The sequence below is a fragment of the Scatophagus argus genome, chromosome 10 (assembly GCF_020382885.2).
Source record: "Scatophagus argus isolate fScaArg1 chromosome 10, fScaArg1.pri, whole genome shotgun sequence".
In the NCBI taxonomy this organism is placed as follows: domain Eukaryota; kingdom Metazoa; phylum Chordata; class Actinopteri; family Scatophagidae; genus Scatophagus; species Scatophagus argus.
The window spans coordinates 14413487-14438150 of NC_058502.1; the positions used below are offsets into that span (position 1 = coordinate 14413487).

The window sequence follows — 24664 nt, forward strand, 5'->3', positions numbered from 1 at the left end:
CACACCTCCTCAAGCTCTCAGCGATGCACTGCTCATGTTTATCAACAGTTGCAGGTTGCTGAGAGCCAGGTTCACACAAAATCTCCTTTCATTACCTTCTTACTAAAAATAACTTAATTCTTTGGATTATTTTTCTTGACACATTAACTCAGCTTAGCCATAGCGCATCCATTTCTAAAAAAGCATTGTCCACATGTGCTCTACAAAACTCCTCTCGACCCATTAACACCAGTTAATGAAAGGTCAAGCCCAGTCTGTCCATTCAATATATCCTAAGTAGTCCTGGTTGCTCCATTACCTCTCAACAAGCCTTACACGCACCTGAACTAAACCCCATGGCTCCACTCTCTGCGTTTTCTGTCATCCGTGGCCCCCGTCAACCTGCTCACCCTGTTACAAATTACCAAACAAATGAACCCCCTCGCTGGAGACAAATGAGGAAAAATAGTCTTTGAAGAGCACCATTTATTCAAATCCCGCCTGACAGTGTTGAATCTCTGATCCCATTCCTCTTCTTGAGAGCACGTGGCAAATAGAAGTCAAGCAAAAAGAAATGGAATCACATCAGGCATTTCACAGGCTTTTAAATGACAGGTTCCATTGCACCTATGTTAATATCTCCAAGAGGCGAGTTCATGTTTCCTGAAGAATACAGGTAGAATTAAGAGAAAGGACTCTGTCAAATAAACCCTGCAGGAGTCAGAACATTGAAGCCAAGCCAATCTCAGTGTTCATGTCATTGCACTATTCAGTGCCTTCCTGTATGGCAAATGCAATTCCTGGCCAGGCTATTTCATTCGCTTCAGTAACATTTATGGATCACAGTCATATGTAATATCACATGCTTTGCTGTTTACAGTTAACCATGTGCGTCTCTTGTAGCGGAATCTCAGAAAAGGCTTGTTGAAAGCAAATGATTTGTGAGTAAATGACTGAAACATTAACTGTTGTCCTTGTGAATAAAACTGCAAGGACTTTATGATGGGTTGGATGTGATGCTGTAATTTAAGTCTCGCTCTGGGATGAGTCGGAGGGGAGAAAGTTATTCTGGCAGCTTTTACACAACTGCAATCCTTCAAAAGTTAACCCCCCTGAGTTTACCTCTATCGCTTCACAACTGCACCCCCGCTATGCTGCCATGAAGCTAGGCGCCACTTTAAGGTCATTTTCCCCATGTCTAATTTTACCCTTGGGTACACTCGAGTAGAGCGTATAAGAGCAGCCATCATTTTAAACACTTGTTTCAGGCGCTATTTCTTTTTCAGTTTATGTGCCTTCATTCTCAAGTGATGGAGTGCTAATGAACAGACAGGCAGATGCAGTTTAACTGAGGTCTTATGAGTCTCTCTCAAAGGCCTTGTGTCTGCCACCTTACTTTACCTGAGCCCAACTTGAGGGAAATCAGGACAGGGTTATCTCATGAGTAACAAATGAACTGCATCACCAGATGCATCAGTTAATTCTAAGAGACTAGGAAAGATTCCCACGTGCTGTCAGGTGGCTGTTTGATCGACACTGCTGAGACTACATGCAAGCTAATGAGCCATAATGAATGCTAATCTTTTTGGACAAAACATGGCTGCGTCAGCACTGCGCTAAATGCAGTGCTAATCCTTTAAGTAGTGGTCACTACTCAGGTTTCTTTGTTAACATATTAAATTGGATTTTGCAGGAACAGATTAGAATTTTGGCTTTAAATCTTTCTGTATAAAATGGGATGATGGGATCATTATTTTACTGTTCCAGTAATGAAAGAATGATTGTGGTCAGTTGATTGAGGGCTTCCAATGACAAGGTCTCTGTGTGAGTGCAGCCTGTGGGGAGCCAATCAACAGATCCAGGCAAGAGGAAATAACAAAGCCCAGAGCTGGAAGTGTTAGATCACAGAGGGAAGAACAACACACCATGGTTCTGTTAATACATGACTCACTCCTGATATAGCAGACTGAGGCTTCCTGCCTCTCCAACTCTTCCAGCTCACCTTGCTTTAGGTGTCAGGCAAGGTCCCATATACAACCCTGGGATGCCACGTTGAGAGCTCTCTCCTCCATCAACCTGCTATGTTATTTACACTTTCAACTTTTTGACCCCTAACAAAGGATATATAGCAAATATGAAAGTAACTCACTGTTAATGCCCGCACAATGGCTTGCTGGAGAAGAGCTGTGTCAACCAGTGGCTTTTGCCCACAAGGCGAGAGCATTCTTCACACCTGTCTGCAAGGATAAGTGGGCTTGTCACAAGCAGAGCTAATCTGTTGCAACGCTCAGTCACACTCAATCCCCCAGTGGTACTCTCCGCTTGCCCTTGAATGTCTGCTGGCATTGGAAGCATACTTGGGCCGCTGATCAGTCTAACCATGGTTGAAAACATGTCAATGAATGGCAGCAGCATCTCCTCTTCTGGCAGACAGCCTAGAGAACTTTTGCCCTTTACAGTTTACACTTTTTCATGCCCTTTAGTCTGGCACGAACAAGATTTACCTAAAATAGACACACGTGAAATCTGTGCGGGTCATTAGCTAATATTCCGCCATTCAAAGCAATGTTTGTCTGAACATTAAGCTGTCACTCAAGAGTAATGAATGCAATCGAAAAAGTACTTCATCTCTAAAGCCATCAACAGACTGAGACACAAGAGGGATGAGAGAGAAACAGTGAAGAGAGCTATAAGAGACATAAAGAACACTGTGGAATAACTTGGATAGAATACAGAATATGAAGTGGGCACAATGATGTGCATTCACTTCCCGATTCACTTGTGGAAATGATCCCCAAAGTGCACCATTCTCTCAGTGATGTTGAAGATTTAAAGTTCATTAGTGTGCAAACACCAGATAATAACAATAGTAGCATTATTTATTATGAAATAAATGTGACAGAAGGACGTGTAATATATGCTAATTGTTTTTTGGTCAGTTTTAGCTCCCAAACCACAAACCGTGTACATTTAACATTTTTGTTGACAATTTTTAAATGCAAGCAGTACCGTTTTAAATTCCCAAATGTGTTTTTGTTATCCTACTAGAAATACATCCTAACATTGCAGATAGGCACTGGTGTCCATTTATTTCCATGTAATGAAAATCAAATGACAGACTCTTGAAGCTTGTGTTGTCAGGTCCTTCACAGTGAACATCAAGTCACATTAATTTTTGTCATTAATATTTATACTGTATTATACTTGAGCATTAAACAGTGAAGACTTACCATACTGCATTTCAAGCAGTGATAATGTAACTGACAAAAATTCAAAGTAGTATTGATGTTTACTGCGACAGATTCACAGTTTCAGGTGTCTGCTAATTGTGTCACAGTGCAAAGAAATGGGAAATTAATCCAAGAAATCTAAAACAAATTAGTGCTGTGAAGCATATATGTTAAAAACATGCAAAACAATTTCCACCGCCCCTTTAATTGGACATGTAATAGCTGGTTATGTTACTATTATTTGAAGAACACACACCTTCACCAAAAAAATATGTCTGCATTTATTTTGTGCTTGTTTGCCATTGAGAAATTGCCCCAAAAGTAGTATGTACAGCTAGGATGGTCTTCTTGTTAATTCTATCTGTCCTTCACAGGTTAGGGAGAAACTACCTTTTTATACAACAAGAACAAGAACTGCCCACTTTGCTCTTGCTCAGAGAAGTTAGTCTGTCATAAACTCTGTAGGTGGTTATGTTAAACTTCAATAGCAGCAAAATTTTGTATTTCATGTCTTTTCCTTTTGATGTAAGATGGAATAGAGGGCTATTTTATTCTGTGGGCACTGATTTCTAGCTTAGGAAGAGAGTTACTCGTGCGGAAGTGTGATTGGCCCAGATCAAAGATTCGAAATAATGAAGAAACAATGTTGTGGTTTTTGTTTTAGAGTGAAATTTCTTTTTAAAGCTGATTCGATATCAAAGCTAAAGAATGCAATTATTTTCTAAAACCAAAATGCTGCAAAATTAAAACAAGAAGTGAGAAAAGTGGGACAGCAAAATGGGACATCAGGGATGGTGCATGACAGCTGAATTTCAATAAATATCAAATACCCAAATGTAAAACTACTGACACCCATCAGCGTGAATGTAGAATCAAATTACTTTGATGACTGATGACTTGCTCACATGAATATTCATGAATATGTCAAATGAATCAAATGAATATTATTATCAATGAATATTCCATTAGGTTCTGTTGATGACCATGTATATCTGTGTCTTAACCCCAACTTTAAGTTTACAGTGAGTGTTTATTGAATTGGTACTCTTTGCTGTCCCCAGCTGACTGATGCTCTACCTCTTCACTTCTCACACTTAAATGTTGTAGAAAATACATGGTACTGTGTCTGTGAGCACAACATTAGTGCCAAAGAAGAAAAGCAAAAGAGTAACCATATTTTAACATCCCTACTCACAGAATTCTACAGATTGACATACTTAACTACTTTGCTAGAAACAACATGAAATGTAACAACATAAAGTAGTCAGTGTAAAGCGCACATGAAATGCAGCTTCAGCTCACTTAATTTCACCATGCAACGCACACTTTAAGAGTACAGCATTTCTTGGTACTTGCAGATCAAATTAAACTGCTCATTAAGAACAAAACACTTTGTTGCAAACATTGTAAAACTATGGAAATACATTAAAATTACATTTAATATCAAAAACATATGTAGCTCAAAGGATAACAAACCACATGCCTTTATGAAAGAGAAACTAAACAAACACAAAGCCTTCTGTGATCTCCAAAATAAGACTTCCAGTGTCTGTAATATATTTAAATATAGAAATAATAGCACAGCCTTTTCAAAGTATACAAGACCATCCTAATGATCATTTACTTTGAGTAAGAAAGCGGTTCATATATTGCTTTAGACCACAAATTTCACATTGCCGCAGTATATTCAGAGCATCACTCTGGTTTCAGCACTCTGTGTGTATTGTTAAACCTTTGACATAACTGACCAGTCAACGGAAATGATTCAGACCTGCATGTCGACACAGCTGTTTATGTTGTAACTCTTATTGTTCATTTGCCTAGTGTAAATGCACATTGAAGCGTAACATCTTCACATCAACACTGCTATGATCTGAACCCAGCTGTAAATCCCTCAAGTACATTTTCTTGCCTCAATCCAGTGGAACCAGAGTGCTTTTATTTCTAAATGTTAGCATCGAGTGTTTGGATTTCACAAATGCAACAAAGAGGGCTTAAGCAAAAATGATGACTGCTACAAAAACATACAGAGAGATGTGCCAGGAGGACTGAATAATATCAGGGGCCTGACGTGTTTTCAGAATATGCTCTATTGAATGGCACCATCTCAGAACAGAAGTGGGGACAGCCTTTGGCAAAATCTGCTGAGTCAGTTGAAGATTTGTTTCTCTCTGAAAGATTTATTTTCACAGACTATGTGATACAGTCATGCTGCTTGGATCTATAGTCAGCGTTGGAAATGTGGTGTGTTCATTCATGGGTGTGCTGTTAGACCTGTTAAGAGCTGTGAGTTTTTAGCTGTACTTCTTAATGAATCATTAACACATTAGTCTTCTTGTCGTTTTCGTTCCTGAATTGAGCAAACCTTTCTATCTTACCTCACCTTCTCCCATATATGAACAATTATTGTTCAGCCACTGTCATCTGAATAATGCTCTGCAGGAATTATACTCCTGATAGGCAGAAGATTAGACAGGTAAAATCGCATGTACTTAAGGCAAAGTCTGTGAAAGCGTCCAGCTCCTGCACTTATTGAAAGTTCTAATAGATACTTCTTCATGATGATGCAGGAGTGATTGTGTGGCAGTTCAATATAATTTCTAGAGTTATTCTTGGATTTTTATTCTTTTTTATTCTTAAGAGTTTTATAAGAAAATCCTCATGAAGGTACTTGTGTCTCCTTTCACTCTGTGGGTACATTTTGTCTGTTTCACTTTGCCTACCATTTTGCCTCCTCTTTGGTTGTGTTTTTATTTAGCATCATTACCAACATTATTACTGCGTGCTTATCTAGCAGCCAGGAAAAAAATCCTATCAGCCAATATCTACTTTCAGCTTCAGCAACCTTGAGGCATGATGTGTGCACAATCATTCAACATTAAAATATTGATCACGCAGAGAAGAAATGCATTCATTCACTACAACAAATCTAGTTAAAGTTATGATGATAAAATAGTAAAGCAAGCAAGCAAGCTTAGTCCATTTGTGGTAATCATATCTCTGTCTCCCTTGCAGCCAATCCCACTGGCTCTGGACCCAAAGGTTACCCAGGCACATCGGAGGTCTTCAGAGAGTCCAGCAGCACAACAGGGATGGTGGTTGGCATTGTAGCAGCAGCGGCGCTGTGTATTCTCATCCTCCTCTACGCTATGTACAAATACCGGAACAGAGACGAAGGTTCATACCACGTGGACGAGAGTCGCAACTACATCAGCAACTCGGCGCAGTCCAACGGCACCGTTGTCAAAGAGAAACCAGTCAACACTGCAAAAACCTCAAGCAAGAACAAGAAGAACAAGGACAAGGAGTACTATGTGTGATAGTCAAAGCTTTGGTCTTTGCCAGACCAACTTTAACCATTTACTAAAAAGACAAATCAGGACATCAACATGTGTACAGTATAATAACAAAAATGAACATTATTTAGTCATTTTTCTCCTATCAGACAATGCTCTGAAGTAAATATAAAAAAATAATAATAATAATGATTACTTGACTCCAGCACTCGACAGTAGAAAAGATTTGCTGTCCAGAAAGGGATTGATCGAAAAATGGCTCTGGCAACCATTTGAAAATGAAACTGAATACATATCTAATATGTCAACCAAACAACATTAAACCATCTGTGACTTGTTTCCTTGGCCAGGATAATATGATCTACCCCCACCCCCAACCCCACCCCCAGCCTGTTTCTGGCAAACAAAGGAGCACAGATGCACTTTGCAAAGGGACATTCAGCATTACAGACTTAATGTTTTCATTTACATTGCCTGTGTTTGTGTTGTTGAGACTTTTTCTACAGAAAATGATACAATGCATAAATAAACACATACATAAATACGCCAAACATTTACTGTGGATGAAGAGAAAAAAATCAGATGACAGTGAATTCACAAAGAAAAAAAAAATTGGTGGATGTCCGAGGAATCAGCCAAAGTACACACTGAAGAGGCAGTGAAGGCCAACAAAGACTAATACCTGGCTGACTGAGCTGCCACACTACAAAGATGAGAATGGATGGCAGTTTCTCCTGAAAGACGATGTTTTAAAAGAAGAATATGTCCATTGTGCCAGTAAGAAATCTGGAGGCCTTCGTTTTCACATTGTGTGAACTCAAAGGAGAGAGTTTCCTCAGAATCATGGGGATGTCTCAAAAGTGATCAATCGGGAGCCATGCACGCAAAATTATCTTATTACAGTACATATGTTGATATACAGTACAACCACATCTATATGTGCTTTCTGGACTGTGACAAAGTGGTGTTTTATAGCCTGTTGTATAGATGATGCAAACTATAACTGCTCCTCAACCATTTTTGGAATAAAACTTTAAAAAAAAAAAGACAAAAAGAATACATAAGTGTTATTACGTGTTGCTAGACATAGAAGATTTTATGAAGACATCAGCATTTTTTTTCAGTTGGATAATAATTTGATTCTCCCCTGTTTTTACATGTGTTCCTATATAGTTTTTATACAAATGCCAACCTGAGATAGATAATCCCAGACCAGTAGTAGCCTAACCATACCCCAAAACTGCACAAGGAGTTGATAGCGTGGCATGACAACTTGTGTGGCTCTGTTTTAAGGATTCCGGTAAAACCACTGCCTTCCTCCTCAGTTCTGGCTTACAAGAGTGAGAATGAAGAGCAAGACTATGAGTGATGATGATCATCATGATGACCATGATGCTGATAGATGATAACATCAACTGAGATAAATTAACTTGCTGTGTGTGTTTCCAAGTGGTATTATAAGATTGTCCAATGTGTGCTTGGGCTGATACAAAACCAGAGGAGAAAAGCTCAAATAAGTCTCCGTTTCAACTGTTCTGTGTTTGTTCTGTCATTCTGTCAGTCAATTCTGCTTTCCAGAGACCTGTACTTGGAATGAGTATGAGGAAAAATGACCATGAACTATAAATGATGATTATAAATTCTCTTTGTTTGCTCCTCTTTTATTTCTTCTTGGGTGTTTTATGTTCAATTGTAACTCTTCTTGTAGTCCACATAAAAACTTAATTATAAAAACTAGTTTTGAAAAATCAAATGAATAAAATATTACCTAAGTGAACTTAATGCAGTCTATTGACAACATGTATCAGAAAAACATGCAGGTATTATGATATTAATTTTGTCATCAAGTAAACCCTTTTAACATTATTAAAAGAGTACTCCACCAATCCAGCATTGCACTTTTGTAACACTGTTTAAGTCATGATGTGATTTTTTTTTTTTTTAATTCTTTTTATTCATCCTTGACTAAACCTGGTGCCAACATTACCCACTGTTCAACTTGACTGCCAACACTTTGGTCAGATATTCAGGTGTATTGTGGTTCTAGTGGCTAATGTATCCTCAAGCACAAATGAAGAGCAGGCTTCAGAGGTCTGGTAAATTCATTTCTCTCCTACTCCACAGATTTTCACGCTTAAGGTCTTTATTCAGACCTAACTGACGCAGCTCTCTCTGGGGCTGTAAAAGGCTCTACGCAACTCTTATTTTTTCATAAGCAGTTCTACTCCCTGAGATCTGTTAACCAACTTTATTAGTATTAGTGTTGACTTTCACCTTTTGGAGCTGGTTCATCACTGTTGTGTATAATGTTGTATCACATTGAACCACTACATAAATGACTTCATAGTACATGCTGAAAAAATAACCAGTCACAGTCATGTTATGAGGTTTAGGCTTAATTGTATGTAAAGAAATTAAATGGTGGTTCCTTCATTGTTTTTGGATCGGCTAGCAGCAGGTTATCTGGTTTGCTGAAATTTATTATTTATTTTCCATTAATACTAATACTGATAAAAATTAAATAAAACTGTCAAATAAGGTATCACCATGCTCGTCTTGCTAAATTTAAATTTTAGCACTAATTTACTATGTGACTTTAAACGTTAAAAGTCCTAAACTCTCATCCTCATAGTGGCAGTTCTGCCCAAAAGTCTATTGATAGCCTCACAGTGAAACACACATGACAGCGCTTGACACTGAAGCATCCAGTATCCTAAATGTCTACGAGGGTGCAAGTAGAGACGTAGGTAGTGGAAAGTGGTACTTGTTCAACTTATGTCTTTGTTTGATTTTCAGATATGAACAGGAAAATGCACATCCACAAATGCTTCCTCAAGAGACTCCAGCCGATAGTCCCAGCTCTTCATAAGCTGCTCAGACAGCTTTCTGATGTGATAATGTGTAACGTGTGACACTGATGACGCTGATCTCCATATGGAAATTCTTCATTTCAGCTGGCTGAGTCTTGCTCAAGGACACTTCAGCAGGGCAGGTGATCACTGACACAGTATAACATATCAGACAGCATTGTTTAAACTTTAAACTGTTAAAAAAAAAAAAAGGACCAAAAAAAACCCCAAAAACAAACAAAGTGTCATAAGTTCTGGAGAAGATGAAATGCAATGTGAGAAGTCCAGTTTAAAGTTCCTGACTGATTTTACACCAATTAATAGTGATATTAAATGTTCACTTAAGTAAATTTAAGTAACATCCAAAATTAGAATTTCTTTGAATTTTTAATAAAAAAAAAAAAAGAAAATCAGTGAATCTGCTGTATCTGTAGTTTGATTATTAAATGTTGACTGGCTCACAAGTCTATGTGACATAACCCTTTTCAAGAGTGAGAAGAGTGCAGACTAAAAAATTATAGCAGATGTCATGTAAAATAACCCAGACAGTAATTTTAACTTTGATGCTTATACTAACAAGCTGATTGGGAAAATAAATTTCCAGGGTCTTTGAAGCCACATGCAGGAATGTTTTGCAACTTGTAACCTGTAGGACTCTATCTTATGTCTGCCTCAAACCAGCACACAGCACAGCACAAGTGTCATTAACTGGTTTTTGACTGACACAGTTTTCACATAACCACATAACGTCGAAGAAACCAATTGCAACACTGACCAACAAAAACGTGGTCTGCAGTCAGTGACGCAGCATTTTTCTGTTAAAAGGTTGTATCATTCAGATAGTAAGATGAGCCTACATAGGCAGCTTCACAGGATGTGTACACTCTGTTTGTTACACACTAGTGATGCTTCTGATGCTTTCATCTATGTTGAGAGGCTTAGAGAGGCCCCATTCAGTAAAGTTTCTATGCCCATTGTAATGTCACTGCAGTAAATATTGTTTAGGTAGCAAATCTAAATGCTTAGTTATAAATTTGACCAGACAGAGGAAATTCCAAGCTTCTAAAATAAAACTTTTTAGACAGCTCTAATTGAGCTCAGAATGGCTCAGGAGGACAGCTGCTTTACTCCAAACAATTTCACTGTATGAACTGGACTGTGTGTGTGACCTTTTGGATGTGTAGTAGAACAGAACATTAATTAAATCTTGACAGATCCTTTTGACATGTCAGAATTTTTAAATAATCAGTTAACTTAAGTTTCTGTCCCTCTTGCGTAAATGCCAAGATAAAATCTCTTTCAGTGGAGAGACGCATTTACCATGTCTGCATTAGGGGAAACACTGCAGCTGATGTAATCAATATTTCACGCATTAAAGATATATTATTTCACTCAACCACATCCCATCCACTATTAATCAGAAAGTTCATTTCTATGATCATTTCTTATCCACACTGTAGTGTGCTCATCACTATGAGACACAGCAGCCCTGTGATGCAGTACAATTGCATCTACCAGGAATGTATGTTTATACAAAAATAATTGACAAATGAATGCAGAGTGAGGCCAGATGACTCTGCATTGCATTGCAGTAAAACTATAGCTTGGTAAACTTGTTTGTAATATTATAATCTAATTTTTCACATTTAAATAAAAAGCAGTAGTAAGTGACACAATTGTACAACAGCAATCTTGCCCCACTGACTTTTGAGGTAATATGAATTACTACTCACTAAGTTGTGAGATTTCTCTAATGCAATATAACATGTGACCTATGCTTTACATGAGTATTTTTACTGCTTTCGTTTTTCTGCAAAAAACTTATTCAAAGTAATTTCATGTATATCTGACCTCACCTTTGTCAAACTGAGTGATTATTATTTCTGTTAGGTGTCCTAATCTAAACATTTTTTCTCAATTATCAATATAATTGATAGTATATGATAGGAAAAACAAGATTTAGAGCTAATATACAAATTACAACGAGTAAGGACTAAATAACTGCAATTACTGTGGTGGTCAAAGCCTTATGAGACAGTTATTACATAATAGGAGTGATTATGAGGCACAATGAAGACAAGACGGAAATCCCTCTAAAAATAAGACTGAAATAAGAGAAAAATAAGAGACTGAAATATTTTGGACTGATATTTCTCAAACATCATTATAGCCCAATTACATATTTACAGCAAGCAACGTGAAATAAGTTGAGCAATATATACCAAAAAACATTTATAAAAATATATTACATTTAAAAGAAATTCATTTCTGTATAATCTGTGAATCTGACGGATAAGCGGTATAGAAAATGGACGGATGGATGGATTTCTGTATAATCCTCATGGACCTGTATTCACAATGTTGAAAAAGCAACACAAAGGTAAACAATACATGACTCAGATAAACAAGGGGAGATTGTGACCAGCTCACATTTGGTCAGATACTGAACTGGCGATACAAATCTTGGGTGTCCAACTTGAAACTGTGCTCATGGTATAGATTGTTTGCGCTGCTGGGTTGAGGATGTGTGAGAAAAAGAATCTTTTCCATGAAGATTTGCTCTTCCTGGATTTTTATCTTGACCTCCATGTTCCCTAGAGGAAGTGCAAAGCTCTCATTTCTCCTTTTCCCATTTGGCATTGTTGTAGAGTGCACACTGGGAGACTGCAGTGAACCCACAGTGTGTCCACGTCTCTGTCTGTTGAAACCAGACTTGTACTTTAAGTGGTGTTCAGGCAAGGTTGAGCAGGGCAAATACCTGATCTGGGCTGATATCTGGTCTGTGTTATGCTGTAACAGCCATTTTTTTATGGTCTACTTCCTCAGCAGTTTACATGCAATACATTATGTGTGATAGTATCCAGTACATGTGATAAGACAGGATAGGACAGTATGTTTTCATCTGTGTCCAGTTCTAACTCACAAACCGTGTTGATGAGATGGTACTGTAAGCTCCCGTTCTGTTCCAGTAGTTGTAAATAGTCTGTTGTCTCTTTCCTATACATACTACTGTGGTTTGGTTTTCTCTGCTGTTTCATGTGTATCTTTCAGCCACTTCACTGAAGGGTTACAGTACAGTCTGCTTTAAGCATAAGAGTGTATCTTCCTTTACCCACTGGCTGGGTGTGATATTCTTGTCCTTACTAATCGATGTCAAAGCTCTCCTCTGTTGAATGGTTGGGTTGCAAATGGGTGATTTTGTATTTGTAAAGGCTGCTGAGACCTAACTTGTTCCTCCTTGTGCTGTGTTGTTGTTACAGAGAGCTGAATCTGTAGCTGTGTTAGGATTTACTTCTTGGCCATCCACTCTCCCTCTCTGTCTAAGTAAGTTACTGATCTCAGCGGTTCGTTGATGTCCGGCAGCGTCACACTGTTGTCCTTCCACCCTCAGGTTTACTCTCTGACTCTTTCAGTGTTGTTGGCTTGTGACTGTGAAGTGTTAAACTTTGTTGTTTGCCTTCCCTCACTCGTGCTCTGTTGGGCAACAAGTGACTGTGCTTGTTTTGTGATTTCAGAAATTTTCTCTGATCTCAGTAGGGATCTTTATTGGCAACCAACATCTCGAGTATTTTGTTGTTCTTCTGCTTTGGGGCATCAGTGGTGATGTGGACCTGTTACAGAGCATTTATCATGCTCTTGTTGTGAAGCCCACATCCTGACTGAAATAATTGTTGGATGGATAATGTATTAGATGGACTCGGCAGTTTGGCAATCCCCTGATTGTTATTCAAGTGCCATAATCAGGTCATGATCATTTTTAATTTGTCTAACAGTTGGTTTGTTTACGAACAACTACCTGTAAAACTAGTGACATTCCCATGGTCTCCCGCTGAACCAGGCCTTAAATCAATTGTTAGTTAGTATGTAGTTGCTGTATTTACATTTGTAGAATCTACTTTTAGAATTGAATTTTTAATAATCTGACAGTTTTGGAAAGTCTTTTTGCATTCCTGCACTAATCTAAAGGTGTGCATCAATGAATGAGCATTCTTAGTCACTGACATCTAACCAAAATTTTTGACCATTTTGGAGACACAAAAAATGGATACAAAAATCAATCAAACAAAAAAATCGTGAATATATTTTAAGCCTTGAGTAACACAGCTAGGCTATAACTGAAAATAATACAGTTAACTGGTGCGCTCCTAAAGTGAATAAAATATCTTTGACAGCAGGAGAGAAATAACAGTATGTTCCTCCTGTGTGCCACACTGTGTTTTAACTACCTGTAAATGTTGTCAGCAGATTCAATTTATTCACTTGTTTCACAACAAACTGGCAAATCTATTCACTTACAACAAATACTGTCATGTCCTCCTTGTACGACTTACAATATATCTTCTATATGACACAAACAGAACTTGTAAATCAGTGTTTCTAGGACCAGCACATCATTCTTAATGTTTGTTCTGCCTTTGGGGCATGGGACAGAGCAGCTCGTGCTGCCAGCAGGTAGATAAAAGTGTTGAGGGCCCATGCATTTGTGGAACCCTTTGAGACATGGGTAGTTTCACTCAAAAGGTAGAAAACCTACAACATCCGGGACGCAATTGTTCACACCAAACCGTGAAATGCTCCTGCTGGTGGATAACATACTGTGAGTTGGGCAGTGGTAACAGTGGCGGTCGGCTGGTCACAAACTTTCTCGGTTTACAGCTCAACCTATTTGATCACATTTAAGAACATTTACCTGTCATATCACACATTTTAAGCTTTTCATGTGTCATTTAACATCCAATCAATATTTTGATTTGATGAATAAACGTGCCCTTCAATCAGACAGTCCATGGAGGCAGGCATACAAAACGTTTAATCTCTACTTTGAACAGAACTGTAGAGCAGGCTAAAGTTTGGCAGATGAAATTAGCAGGAGTTCTGGGGGAAAGCATCATAGAAGGAAGTTGAACATTCATTCATGTTCATTTCCATATACTACCCACAGAAAATAAGCAAGTTAGAAAGTTACAAACAGGTTTCAGGCATTTCCTAAAACATTCACATTGAGGTTTTTAATGTTTTGAGCTATTCTTCCTCTATAAGGGAAGACTACTGCCGCTGACTGTTGAAATGTATTAGTGCCCTTTGCAATCAAAAATGTAAAACGTCCATTCAAACAACACAAGGACCAGATTATCACAACATCGCTCAACTACGCAGCACTGCTAGTAGCCAAATATCCACCAAGCTAACAAGTTTAGGTTTTCAGATAATGATCCCAGACAGCTTTTACAGTTTGACTGCATTAGGGTTCCTTAATGATATAATTTTAATGTTGTTTTCTTTAATTTGCTCTCAGTGGGTCGATTGTGCACTTTTGTTCTTTTCTGGTAGCCAGCAACTCACTCAAGCCTTTTCCTCTCCTGGGGTGCACTGTATATGCTGTACACAAAACACAGGGAATAATGAAATAACAATAACAAGCTCACAGTTTTATTTCAGCACACATTGTCTATGCCAATAGACGAAAACTCATAGGGCGGGGTGGTATTTTTAGCATCGTGCTTATCCTTTTCTCTCATCCTTCCTCCCCTGCATCTCTCACTCTCACACACAATGTCTTTGTCCCTGTCTTTTGCATTCATCTTATGCCATTTCCCCTCTCTCACTCAGGCTCTTTGCTTCTATCTCAGCTGGATATACCAGACGTCTCTTTAATTCGACACACTAATGTAATTCGCCTTCTCTATAATCATCCATTTTCCTGTTTTCATGCCCTCTCCCCGAACTTGAGACACGTCTTGTGGATTCTGTTTCGCAGCAGTACACCAGACTACATCAGTTTCCATTTCATTTATTCAGTATTTGTTTAGAAACCCCATGCTGGTCTGCTATGAATCAACAATGCTTAATAGAAGCTACTCTCGCTGACCAGGTTAAAGTAGATATAATTAGGCATGGATCTGATAGTAGAATCTAATATCAGTGTTATGAATCAAATGAAAATGAATCCAAGTTCAAGCAACAAAAGTGTTTAGTCTTATAAGATTACCAAGGAGCATTCATCTTATAAGTGCACAATCTAAAAACAATGCGCTCACCCGGAACATTCAGTGCATCAGTAAGCAGCCTGACCACAAAACAACTTCTAGTTATCTGCAATGACTGTGTGTTTTTTATAATGCAAAAAGGCTATTGTGCTCACAAACCTTCTGCTTTTAAATGCTGAAACTCCAGTTGTTCTTTTAATGCTATAGTAACAAAATTATTTCATTCTGGTTGTTGCTTATTTCTTGCATTGCCAAATCATCATCCAGTTTTTTACATTAAGAGACAACTCATAGTGTTTTGCCGTCCTTCTTTCACTTCTTCAAATAATTTAATTGTAGGACCTATTCATGGTCAAGGGGATGGGGGCAATTTTAAGTCATTATTGTGAATAGTCTTGCTTTAATATCTACTTTGTTTTATTGACTACACAGCTACTTGACACATCTCAGTTTTGTATGCAAGTTGGATTGACTGGAGTGTGACTGATAAAAGTCACGTCCCAATGTGACCTCAGAGAAACTTGGTTGTGCATTGGATAAATTCATGAGAGGAGACAGCAGAGATCAGAGAAGCAGAACTTTGACATAAGATGCAAACATTTGCTCCCAAAGGCACATATGAAACTGAAACACAGCTTCTTTAAAAGTATAAAAACTTTACAACCAGATATTTCTGTTCTGATGCAGTTTTGCTAAATGAATGAGACAGAGTGAATTCTCCAAACTACTCTCAAAATAGCTTGAATTATGACGCATACTTGCTGGTAAGCCCAAACCCCTTTAAAAATAGATGCAAGATTCTCGGCTCAAATGCAAAAATTTTAAATGAACACTTATGAAAAATATAAAATTATAAAACACAAAGTAAAGTAAGTAAAGTGCATTTAGTGCCAAACTATGGTATGCTGTGAGTGTTTGATTGTGTGTGTGTGGGGGGGAGGGGGGGGCAAGAGCCTTTCATTCGGCTTCTAAAACTATGAAAAGAGTTATTCCACAGTGGTATTATTTTGGTTTCAAATTGTTATTTCTTCTTTATTTTCTAAGATTTATTGTTCTGTACATGTTTGTCTATGATGACTGATATAATTAGTGCCAACACTACACTACAACTGCCCAAAATATTTCTATTACTAGAAATGTGCTCCAGCTTCAGAAATGACACCAATTCAAAAACACATACAAAAATCCCAAACAATACAGAACAATAGAAATGTGCTCTGGTCAAAAATCAAAATCAATTTGTTTCACTAAGCACTCCCCATAGAGGCCTGGACAACCTCTATTGTGTTGACTACAAATGCAGCTCTTTTCTGTTGAATTTGTTTTCAAGGTTTGCATGTTTTTAACCATGGATCACTTCTGTATTTGCACTGTGTTTGCTTTGGCTTTCTGCAGCACATTTTTTCATTTACAGCACGTCCACATTTTTGAATTGGTATCATCTCTGAAGCTGCCACAGCTGCAGGTTTCTAGTAATGGAAATGTTTTGGGCTGCTGCAGCACGTTTGCCCTTGTCTGCTACCGTAAATCAGCTATTACACCTCAGATCATCATCAGACAGAATCTGTCCTTTCATTTAAAAATGATATAATGAAAGATATGTAAATTAAGCCTGGCTGTGGTAATTGCATGATTATACATTAATATGAGCAGATACAAATCTAACTGTATCTATATTTGACATCCACTCAAGAGGAAAGTGACAGACATTTAACTATTCCTAGTAAAAAATACAGCAAGAATTTCCTGTTTTGTAGTAATTTCAAATGGAAAACATGCTTACGATACATCAGGCCTTCTGTGAGGAAAGATTATTTTCCGTGACATTGACACTTTTGACACATTTTAACCGCTGTACGAATCAGAATAAGTGAACTCAGAATTCCTGGCAATCGCTGTACCGCCTTCGTCCTGTCAGCATTGTGCCCAGAGTGGAAGGGTTAAGGTTGGAGCTCCAGGCCAATCCCAGCCGTCGAGAGCCTGCCCTCAGGAGAGGGAGTCAACATGGCAAGGGCACCAAACACATTCAGGATGCATAGGTGCCATTTATCATGGTTGACAACTGCACCTCTCAGTGCCATTTGGGTTTATTACTGGTACATTTCTCCCCACATAATGATGTTTTCCTTAGCACTTGTCCTCTGAGACCAGCTTCAATGAAAAACTGCAGTGGAAACATCAAGGTGACAGTTTATTCCCCCCCTCTTTTTCTCTTTTATATGAAGTTGGCTTCATATGACTTTAAGGACATGGAAGTAAAACAAAGAGGAAGTGGAGTTTCTCAGTTTGGCTACAAGTTTGAGGACACACAGTACCTCAGGCTGCATATCAGCATCCATGCAGCAGGGACTTAATATCTACACACATTGTTATTCAGATCTCACTTGTATTTGGTGAATCAAATCCTTTCAGGTAGCTGCACAGCAAGGTTTGGGTTTCCCCAAATAGACATGTTCTCAGAAACACTCAGGAATTTTGATCTGCAATAACTGCTTTGGACAAATGATTGGAGCAAAAAAATTAAAAAAATTTAAAAAATTAAAAAATGGAATATTCTAAAATCCCAGAACTTAAATGAGCAACCATTAAAAGCAAACACTGCAATGAACAGTCCTAACTTGACCATGGGCTTGTGGCCACATATGTCTGCACCCTTTACTTCTATCTCAGGTAGGTGTATCCTTCCCAGAATTGGCTCTTGAATACTTTGTATTCTGTCAGAACTGAAAAAACTACACCGAGTAAATGCGTCCAGTTATAATATTATTCACTAAGTTCTGTGCTTGTTTGCCCTACTTAACCAAACATCTAACATCTAATATGAAGTAGACTTTGTGTGAGTTGGGTAGGGAGAGCTGTAGTGATTGAGACAGTGAAAGTCACAGCAATTAGACTGGATGTAAAACGTAATGTCACTGTTTGCATTGGCTACAAAGAACTGAGGCTACTGTCAGTGGAAAACAGGACCTCTCTGCTTGGATCAGTGTTACAGCGTTTGAATATGCAATTTGATTGTGGGCAATTGATATTTACATAGTCACAGGAGTGAAATACATGCATCATGATTAGCTGTTTTTGAAGCAATGAGTAGCCACTAGCTGCCTGCAATCAGACAGATCTACACAGGAAAAGATTTGCCTACAGGCTTTCAGGTAGAAACTGAAATCTGAATATTAGGACATTTTTTTTACAGACTGTGCAGATTCTTAAGACAGATGAACTTGTTATTTGGCATTATTGTTTTTTTAATTTGTTTTGAAATATGTGCAAGGGACTCTAGAAAATACAATTGATACTAAGTGGGTTATCCCGCTGAAATAAAATTGAAAGTAAACTGAACTGAAGGCAAAGTTTGCTCTTTGTTTGATGAAAGGCTTTTAATAAGTCAGCAAGCGATGCATTCAGACTTCAGATTTTTTAGAAGAACCTCCACAAATTATTGATTATACACCACAAACTATCAATAGCATAATACAATTTACGCTATCCACATTTTTAAAGGAGGCATAGAAAAACTTTTACCATTAATAATTAATAGTAGCCTCAAGCTATTCTAATGGTTGGCTGCCAAAAGCAGAGTAAAGCTGATGTTGAAGAAATGTGTACTACAGAGATTGTGTACAGCCAGACTAAATTGATAATGTGGTCAGACTGCATTTATTAACTTGCTGATTTTGGTATAATAAGGATTTTATTTGTAGAAATTTCTGTTAATCAGTATTATTGTGCTGGAAGAACAACTTTTTTGAAGCACTGAAGAATGCTTTATTTAAATCATGTCTGTTTTTCAGACTTTCCATGTGTCAGAATAAATTACGCTGAGGACTCACAGGCTGCACTTGTCCAAGTTAAATGAGAGATTTCTTGAAGGGGTGATGTGATGCACAAAGCTCCTTTTCCAAAAAGTTTCTAGAGACACTACTGAAGTCTTCCTCCACATGAAACTGACGGCAGATTTTTTAAATATTTCTGATGTTCCATGAAACTTAGAGCTGCGGCAGGAAGAAGAGCATCACAGGTCATAATGCAAATAGACTCATCCTGCATATCTATTGTCTTATCTTAAGAGCTAGCCTTAGAGGAAGGATCTCATTAGCACGAGTCACATTCTCTGCCTGTGAGACAGGGCCGATCATTATCTTTGTTGTGGTGGTGGTGATGACGATGAAGATGATGAACCACTGATTGATTTGTGCCAGCGGGTACGATCTTTGTTCACAGAATTAAATATGCTCTTTCAAATTAAATTTATTTTCTGCTTCTGGGATCCATCATAATGCTGAAATCAATATTTAATATCCTTGGATCAATGTTACGTGAGGTTTTATTTTGCATTGGTTCTGTCAGTATTCCAGATAATAATAATAATAATGCGTCACCAGTGAGAGATTAAGAAAAGGGCCAATATTGTGAACATAGTGTAGGCCTGCCCGTGTAAGATTTCCTTCTTAATTTTCTTGATGTCATGTGTCCAAGCTTTTCTCTGCCGATCTTCCAGGATTCGCTTTGTTATGCTGTATTACTAACTGAAAAGTCGATGTATCAATGTGGTGTGCAAGGAAACGTGGGTGATGAACAGTAAAGTTAAAATGAAATCTAAGCCCTTGCTTCCTGTGGTTTCTATTGTCCAGAACAAGGTCACAATTTATTATTTATCTGGGGAAGGAAGTGTATTCTTGTGGTTGTTGCCTTCATAATTGAGTCATCACTGCCTGAAAGCATGAAGGCACAGCCATTTTCTGTCCATGGTTTAATAGGATGCTTGGCTATATTCTTCTGTCTTTAAAATAAGCAGCGCAGAGCACACACATGCTGTCAACACTGCACTGAGTCACCGTAATTATAGCAAGGTCCTCCCTGTTCACAAGTACGTCCTCATGTGACTGCAGTCATCTCTGCCTCACTCAACTGCATAATATGCACAGATCAACAGCATGGCATACCAATCACTGAATGGCACACTGACTCTCTCACTTGCTGTGCAGTAGAGTGTTGTTTGAAAACAAGGTTCGCAGGCTATTGATTTTCAGCCCAGATACAGTATCTTCCTTTTTTCACAGTTGTTAAATTTGAACAGCAGGGAAAATATGACTAAATACAGAAGATTTTCAAACAAAATGATGATAATATAAACCATGAAATTTCAGAGTGGGAGCATAATTATTTTTCGTACAACAGCAAATCAAACTCTGTTTGATGCACACCTGAGCAAACCTTGTGATAAAAATTAGTTTAAAGTGTGTACAAATGAGTTGGCACATGTGAACTGTGTGTTGACAGTTTTCTCAACACTGTTTGATTTAAATTATTTTATCTCTTGCCAGTGTTATCTCTGTAGCAAGAAAAGCAGCTCTGTAATCTTTTTTCCATTGTGTAATTAAATTGAAATTCGTTTGCTGTTTTCCAGGATGTATAGTGACCTGCCAAGACAACAGTATTCTGTAGGTCTCTCATGGATGTGTGACAGGTATGTTTTATAGATTTTCATAGCCCCAGTGACTATAGTGTCCAAAAGCTCCATATGGTGCTGCATAGTGAAATTTGCTGACTCAGGCATGTGCGCATCTGCAAGAGCAAAAAGACAGCCGGATCACAGGAGCTTCATCAGTTCGTGTAAAGTCTCTGTGTGCAAGCATTGACACAGACAGCACAATCATATTGAAAATATGTAATGTAATGGAAATATGTAAACATAATGTAAATGTAAATAATAATAATTATTATTGCTGTTATTATTAGTATTTCTATTGTTGTTATTAGTGTTGTTGTTGTTGTCAGAGAAAATAATCCTAACATCCACGTCTAGTCAACACATCTCCTTAGCTCTGACCACAGGAGCTTACACTACCCCTGTAAGCCATGTATTTTCCCTTCTGGGCATCTCAGACCTATAGGTGGAGGTGTTTTATGAGCTAGAAAACTATGTTTCAATCTAGCTTCATTAACGGAAAATTTCACCACATTTTATGAGGATGTCCAGTCAGCTTTGATGGTAAATTAAGTTACATGGAGTTGGCTGAGAAAGTCAAGTCCTTGTGTTGTTCTTGTGTTGTTGTTCTGCCATCACTTGATATGTACATTGGCATAGTTGCTGTCAAGGAAGAACTACAGGTCATTTCATTTCACATGTGTGTGGGTGTCAGAAACGCAAACGCAGTGTAGAAAGACTCAGTTCTTGGCCCATATAACATGCACTAAGGAATATATTTCTTCTCTTGACTCCATTTAGTGTGAGCCTCTGACTGGACAGCCACATAAAACATGGCGAACTTTCCCTCTAACATAGCAATCAAGAGGCACTGCCTGTCTTTTGTTTCTTTCTAGGAAGTTTTTTATATATATTTGACAGGATTTCAGGAGGTCACTGAGCTGTATGTCTGGCTACCTGAACAGAGGTTTAATGAAGTTGTAACTAAAATATTCACAAACAAAAAAACCTTTCAGACAGATTAGTTGATGCAGTTCTGAAGTAGTACTATGCTCAAGGAAGAATACAATTGATTAGGTGGCGAGGGTAAAGTTCCTTAATATGTAAGAATAGCAGTTTGTACAAGTGGAATCTGGGCAGCAAAATGAAGAATATTTATACTATTCTGTAATTTATTAGAATTTCATTTAGTGTAAGAAACTTGTATGATAATGACTTATAATGATGCATCACAAGCAGAACCAGTATATATAAATTATATATACTAAAAAGTATAATACACTGTATATTGAAAAATGTATGTATAAAAAAGAAACAATGGTCATCAACATACAGTGTCTATATAAATAAAGGCATGTGTTCAATAAATAAACTGCAACAATTTGAGTTCATGACCTAATGTTTCCCTAAAATTATTGTGTCAGTGGCATTAACATATAATTCAGCAGGGATTTGACTTGTGATAACAAGTGCAGAAAAGTCGTAGCAACAACACTGACGCAAAGTAAAAAAAAGAAGAAGAAAAGGAGCCAGGCTGAACATATGGCAGACAGACAGTTCAAAAAAGTGTGGAACCAGAGATGCTGTATTTTTTGTTGTAGAGTTTCTGCCCCCGGTGTCTGCTTCTTCTACACCTGGGGTGGCTTTATGGATGCTGGTTACATTAGCCTCAGGCTAGAGACTGTTTCATTGTAGACAGCTCATCAAGATGAGTGACAAGTGCGAGGGTGGGAACTTGACCAGCTGAGGAGGAGGAGGGCAGGCCTAACAATACATTTTATACCTCAAAGTGAAAACTTGCATATTGTAGTGATAACTTGGAAATCACTGATGCAGAAAAAAATCTTCTTGCCTGGTGGAGCTCCAAAATAGGTGATGGACCAAAGGGAGCAACTATCTGTGTTTTTGCTTCTATTCAGTGAGAAACAGCTTTAATTTAAATTTTGCTTTGTAAGTCCATTGCTGGCACATCTTGTACAGATCTCACCAGCATTTAAATCAGTTAAAATCTTTCATGAATGGCTCAGGTTAATGTTCCATTTCAGCCTCAATCTGTGGTGAGATCCTTTGAATTGGCTGACTGACTGAACAGATGGAATAGATAGTTACAAATCAGAGGAAATCTGTGGCTGACTCTACAGTTTGTGATTTCACCTACGTTTTGAAGCTCACGTCACAAGAGACAAGTTATTTGAAGAAAAGGCCAGTTGTTTTTTTCTATCCTTTATTTTTTTTTAAATCAATATCTTTGCACCAAATTCTGTCGGTCTGACCATTGATCCATCAGTACCTCCTCTCGTAGTCCTGAGCTTCCGCTGAGAGGCTGGAAAGCACACTGTACCTTTGTTTTTAGCTCAAGGACGTGTTCTGCATTTCCCCGTTCTGTTGTATGAAAGCCACATTTACAGTACAAAGACATCATCACAAATGCAGTAAGAACCCTACATTCCTTTGAAATGTACAAACATTTTTCAGTTGTCAGGGTTATTTGCGTTAGTGCAGTGCAGCCAAGTGTGTACATCATCTGTTCTGAATGGCTGCCAGGGAATGTAGGAAGTCAGATGACAGCTGTTTCAACAATCTTATGTTCTTCAGTGAAGCACTTGTGTTCACAAGGTGCCGCGATGAAGAGAAACCGCAACTCATCATCTTGCTTGGCCTTTTTGTAACATCACTTGATCTGAATGAAATCTCGTCAGCCTCCCATCCTCACCTTTGGACCTGCTTAGATCAACAGGGTCCCCCTGATCTTGACCTGTAGAGTCAGAGAACTGCAACAGAGCAACAATAAATTGCCTCCCGAGTGCAGCACTAACTTGTTTATATCTGTTGGGCCTTGAGTGCTGTTTGGGGACAAGACAGCAATCTGCGTGTGCATTTGTGTGTGCATGTATTTGTTTGTTGCAAGGGTGGGAAATTGGGGTCACTGTGCAATTCAGCACAACGCCAACTGCAGAGAGAGAGAGAGAGAGAGAGAGAGAAGAGAGGGAGAGAAAACAAAATGAATGCAGCAAGTGCTGTTTCAGCGTTTTCACATTGTTATCCTTTAGATTTTTGCTAAAACAGGACAGTAGAGGATGTCAACAATGCTGACGACTGTCTGGTTGACAGATTCACTGGAGAAAATTATAAAAGAAGAGGAGGAAGCTCTACATCTTATCATGCAGCAGAACAGCCCTGTCATATTTACAATATAGTGGAGTCCAGAATGTAATGGAGGGCTATGTTTGCGAAGAGGACACAGTGCCACTCGCATATTGCTTCTCATCATAGCGGTGCATTGCTGAGCAATTAAAAAGCCATCAGCTGACTCCCAGCTGATTACCTACAGTGTCATCTAACCTTGTTGTTGATATTAAATAAAGCACTTGCTGTAAAATGAGGTGAACAGAGCAAAAGTGTATTCTCAATATGTTTTATGCCAGAGCCTGGACCAGGACCATATGCTGCTCTTTATTACGACACGGTTATTATGGTGATACAAATTAATGTTCCAACAAAGAGAGAAGATGGGAACATTTTTACCCTCATATGAAAGTGAATTTTTCTGCATGCATCACGCGGCAGTAATGGAGAGTAATGTTGGAAGAAAATGCGATGTGTCAGTGATGAATAACGCAGGTCAAGCTGTGCATGAATGAGACGTGATGGAATCAGACTTATGCAGTTCATACATATTGTAGTTTTTAATGCAGCAATGTCATTTCTCCATCACACAGGCACTAATATACTCAATTATTATTTCATCAGCAGCAATAATGTCACACCATTTAATAAGTAAGTTGTTTTTGTAATCACCCTTCGTAATATGATATTGAAGTTATTCCCCTAACGTATACCACCACCATCCCCAGAGTTGTCGTAATCATAATTAGTAATTTTTCTCTGAGTTTTC

General features: G+C 38.2%; 1 protein-coding gene across 10 annotated transcripts in view; it reads left to right on the forward strand.

Annotated features, from left to right (window-relative positions):
- Positions 1–8146, forward strand: part of LOC124065776 (neurexin-1a-like) — a 237960-nt gene extending 229814 nt beyond the window's left edge. For all 10 annotated transcript variants that reach the window (XM_046401509.1, XM_046401510.1, XM_046401513.1 and 7 more), the window contains one exon: positions 6225–8146. In XM_046401509.1, coding sequence (XP_046257465.1) covers positions 6225–6529 — 305 coding nt within the window. In that variant the 3' untranslated portion in view covers positions 6530–8146. The remainder of the gene's footprint in view (positions 1–6224) is intronic.
- Positions 8147–24664: the final 16518 nt, after the last annotated feature.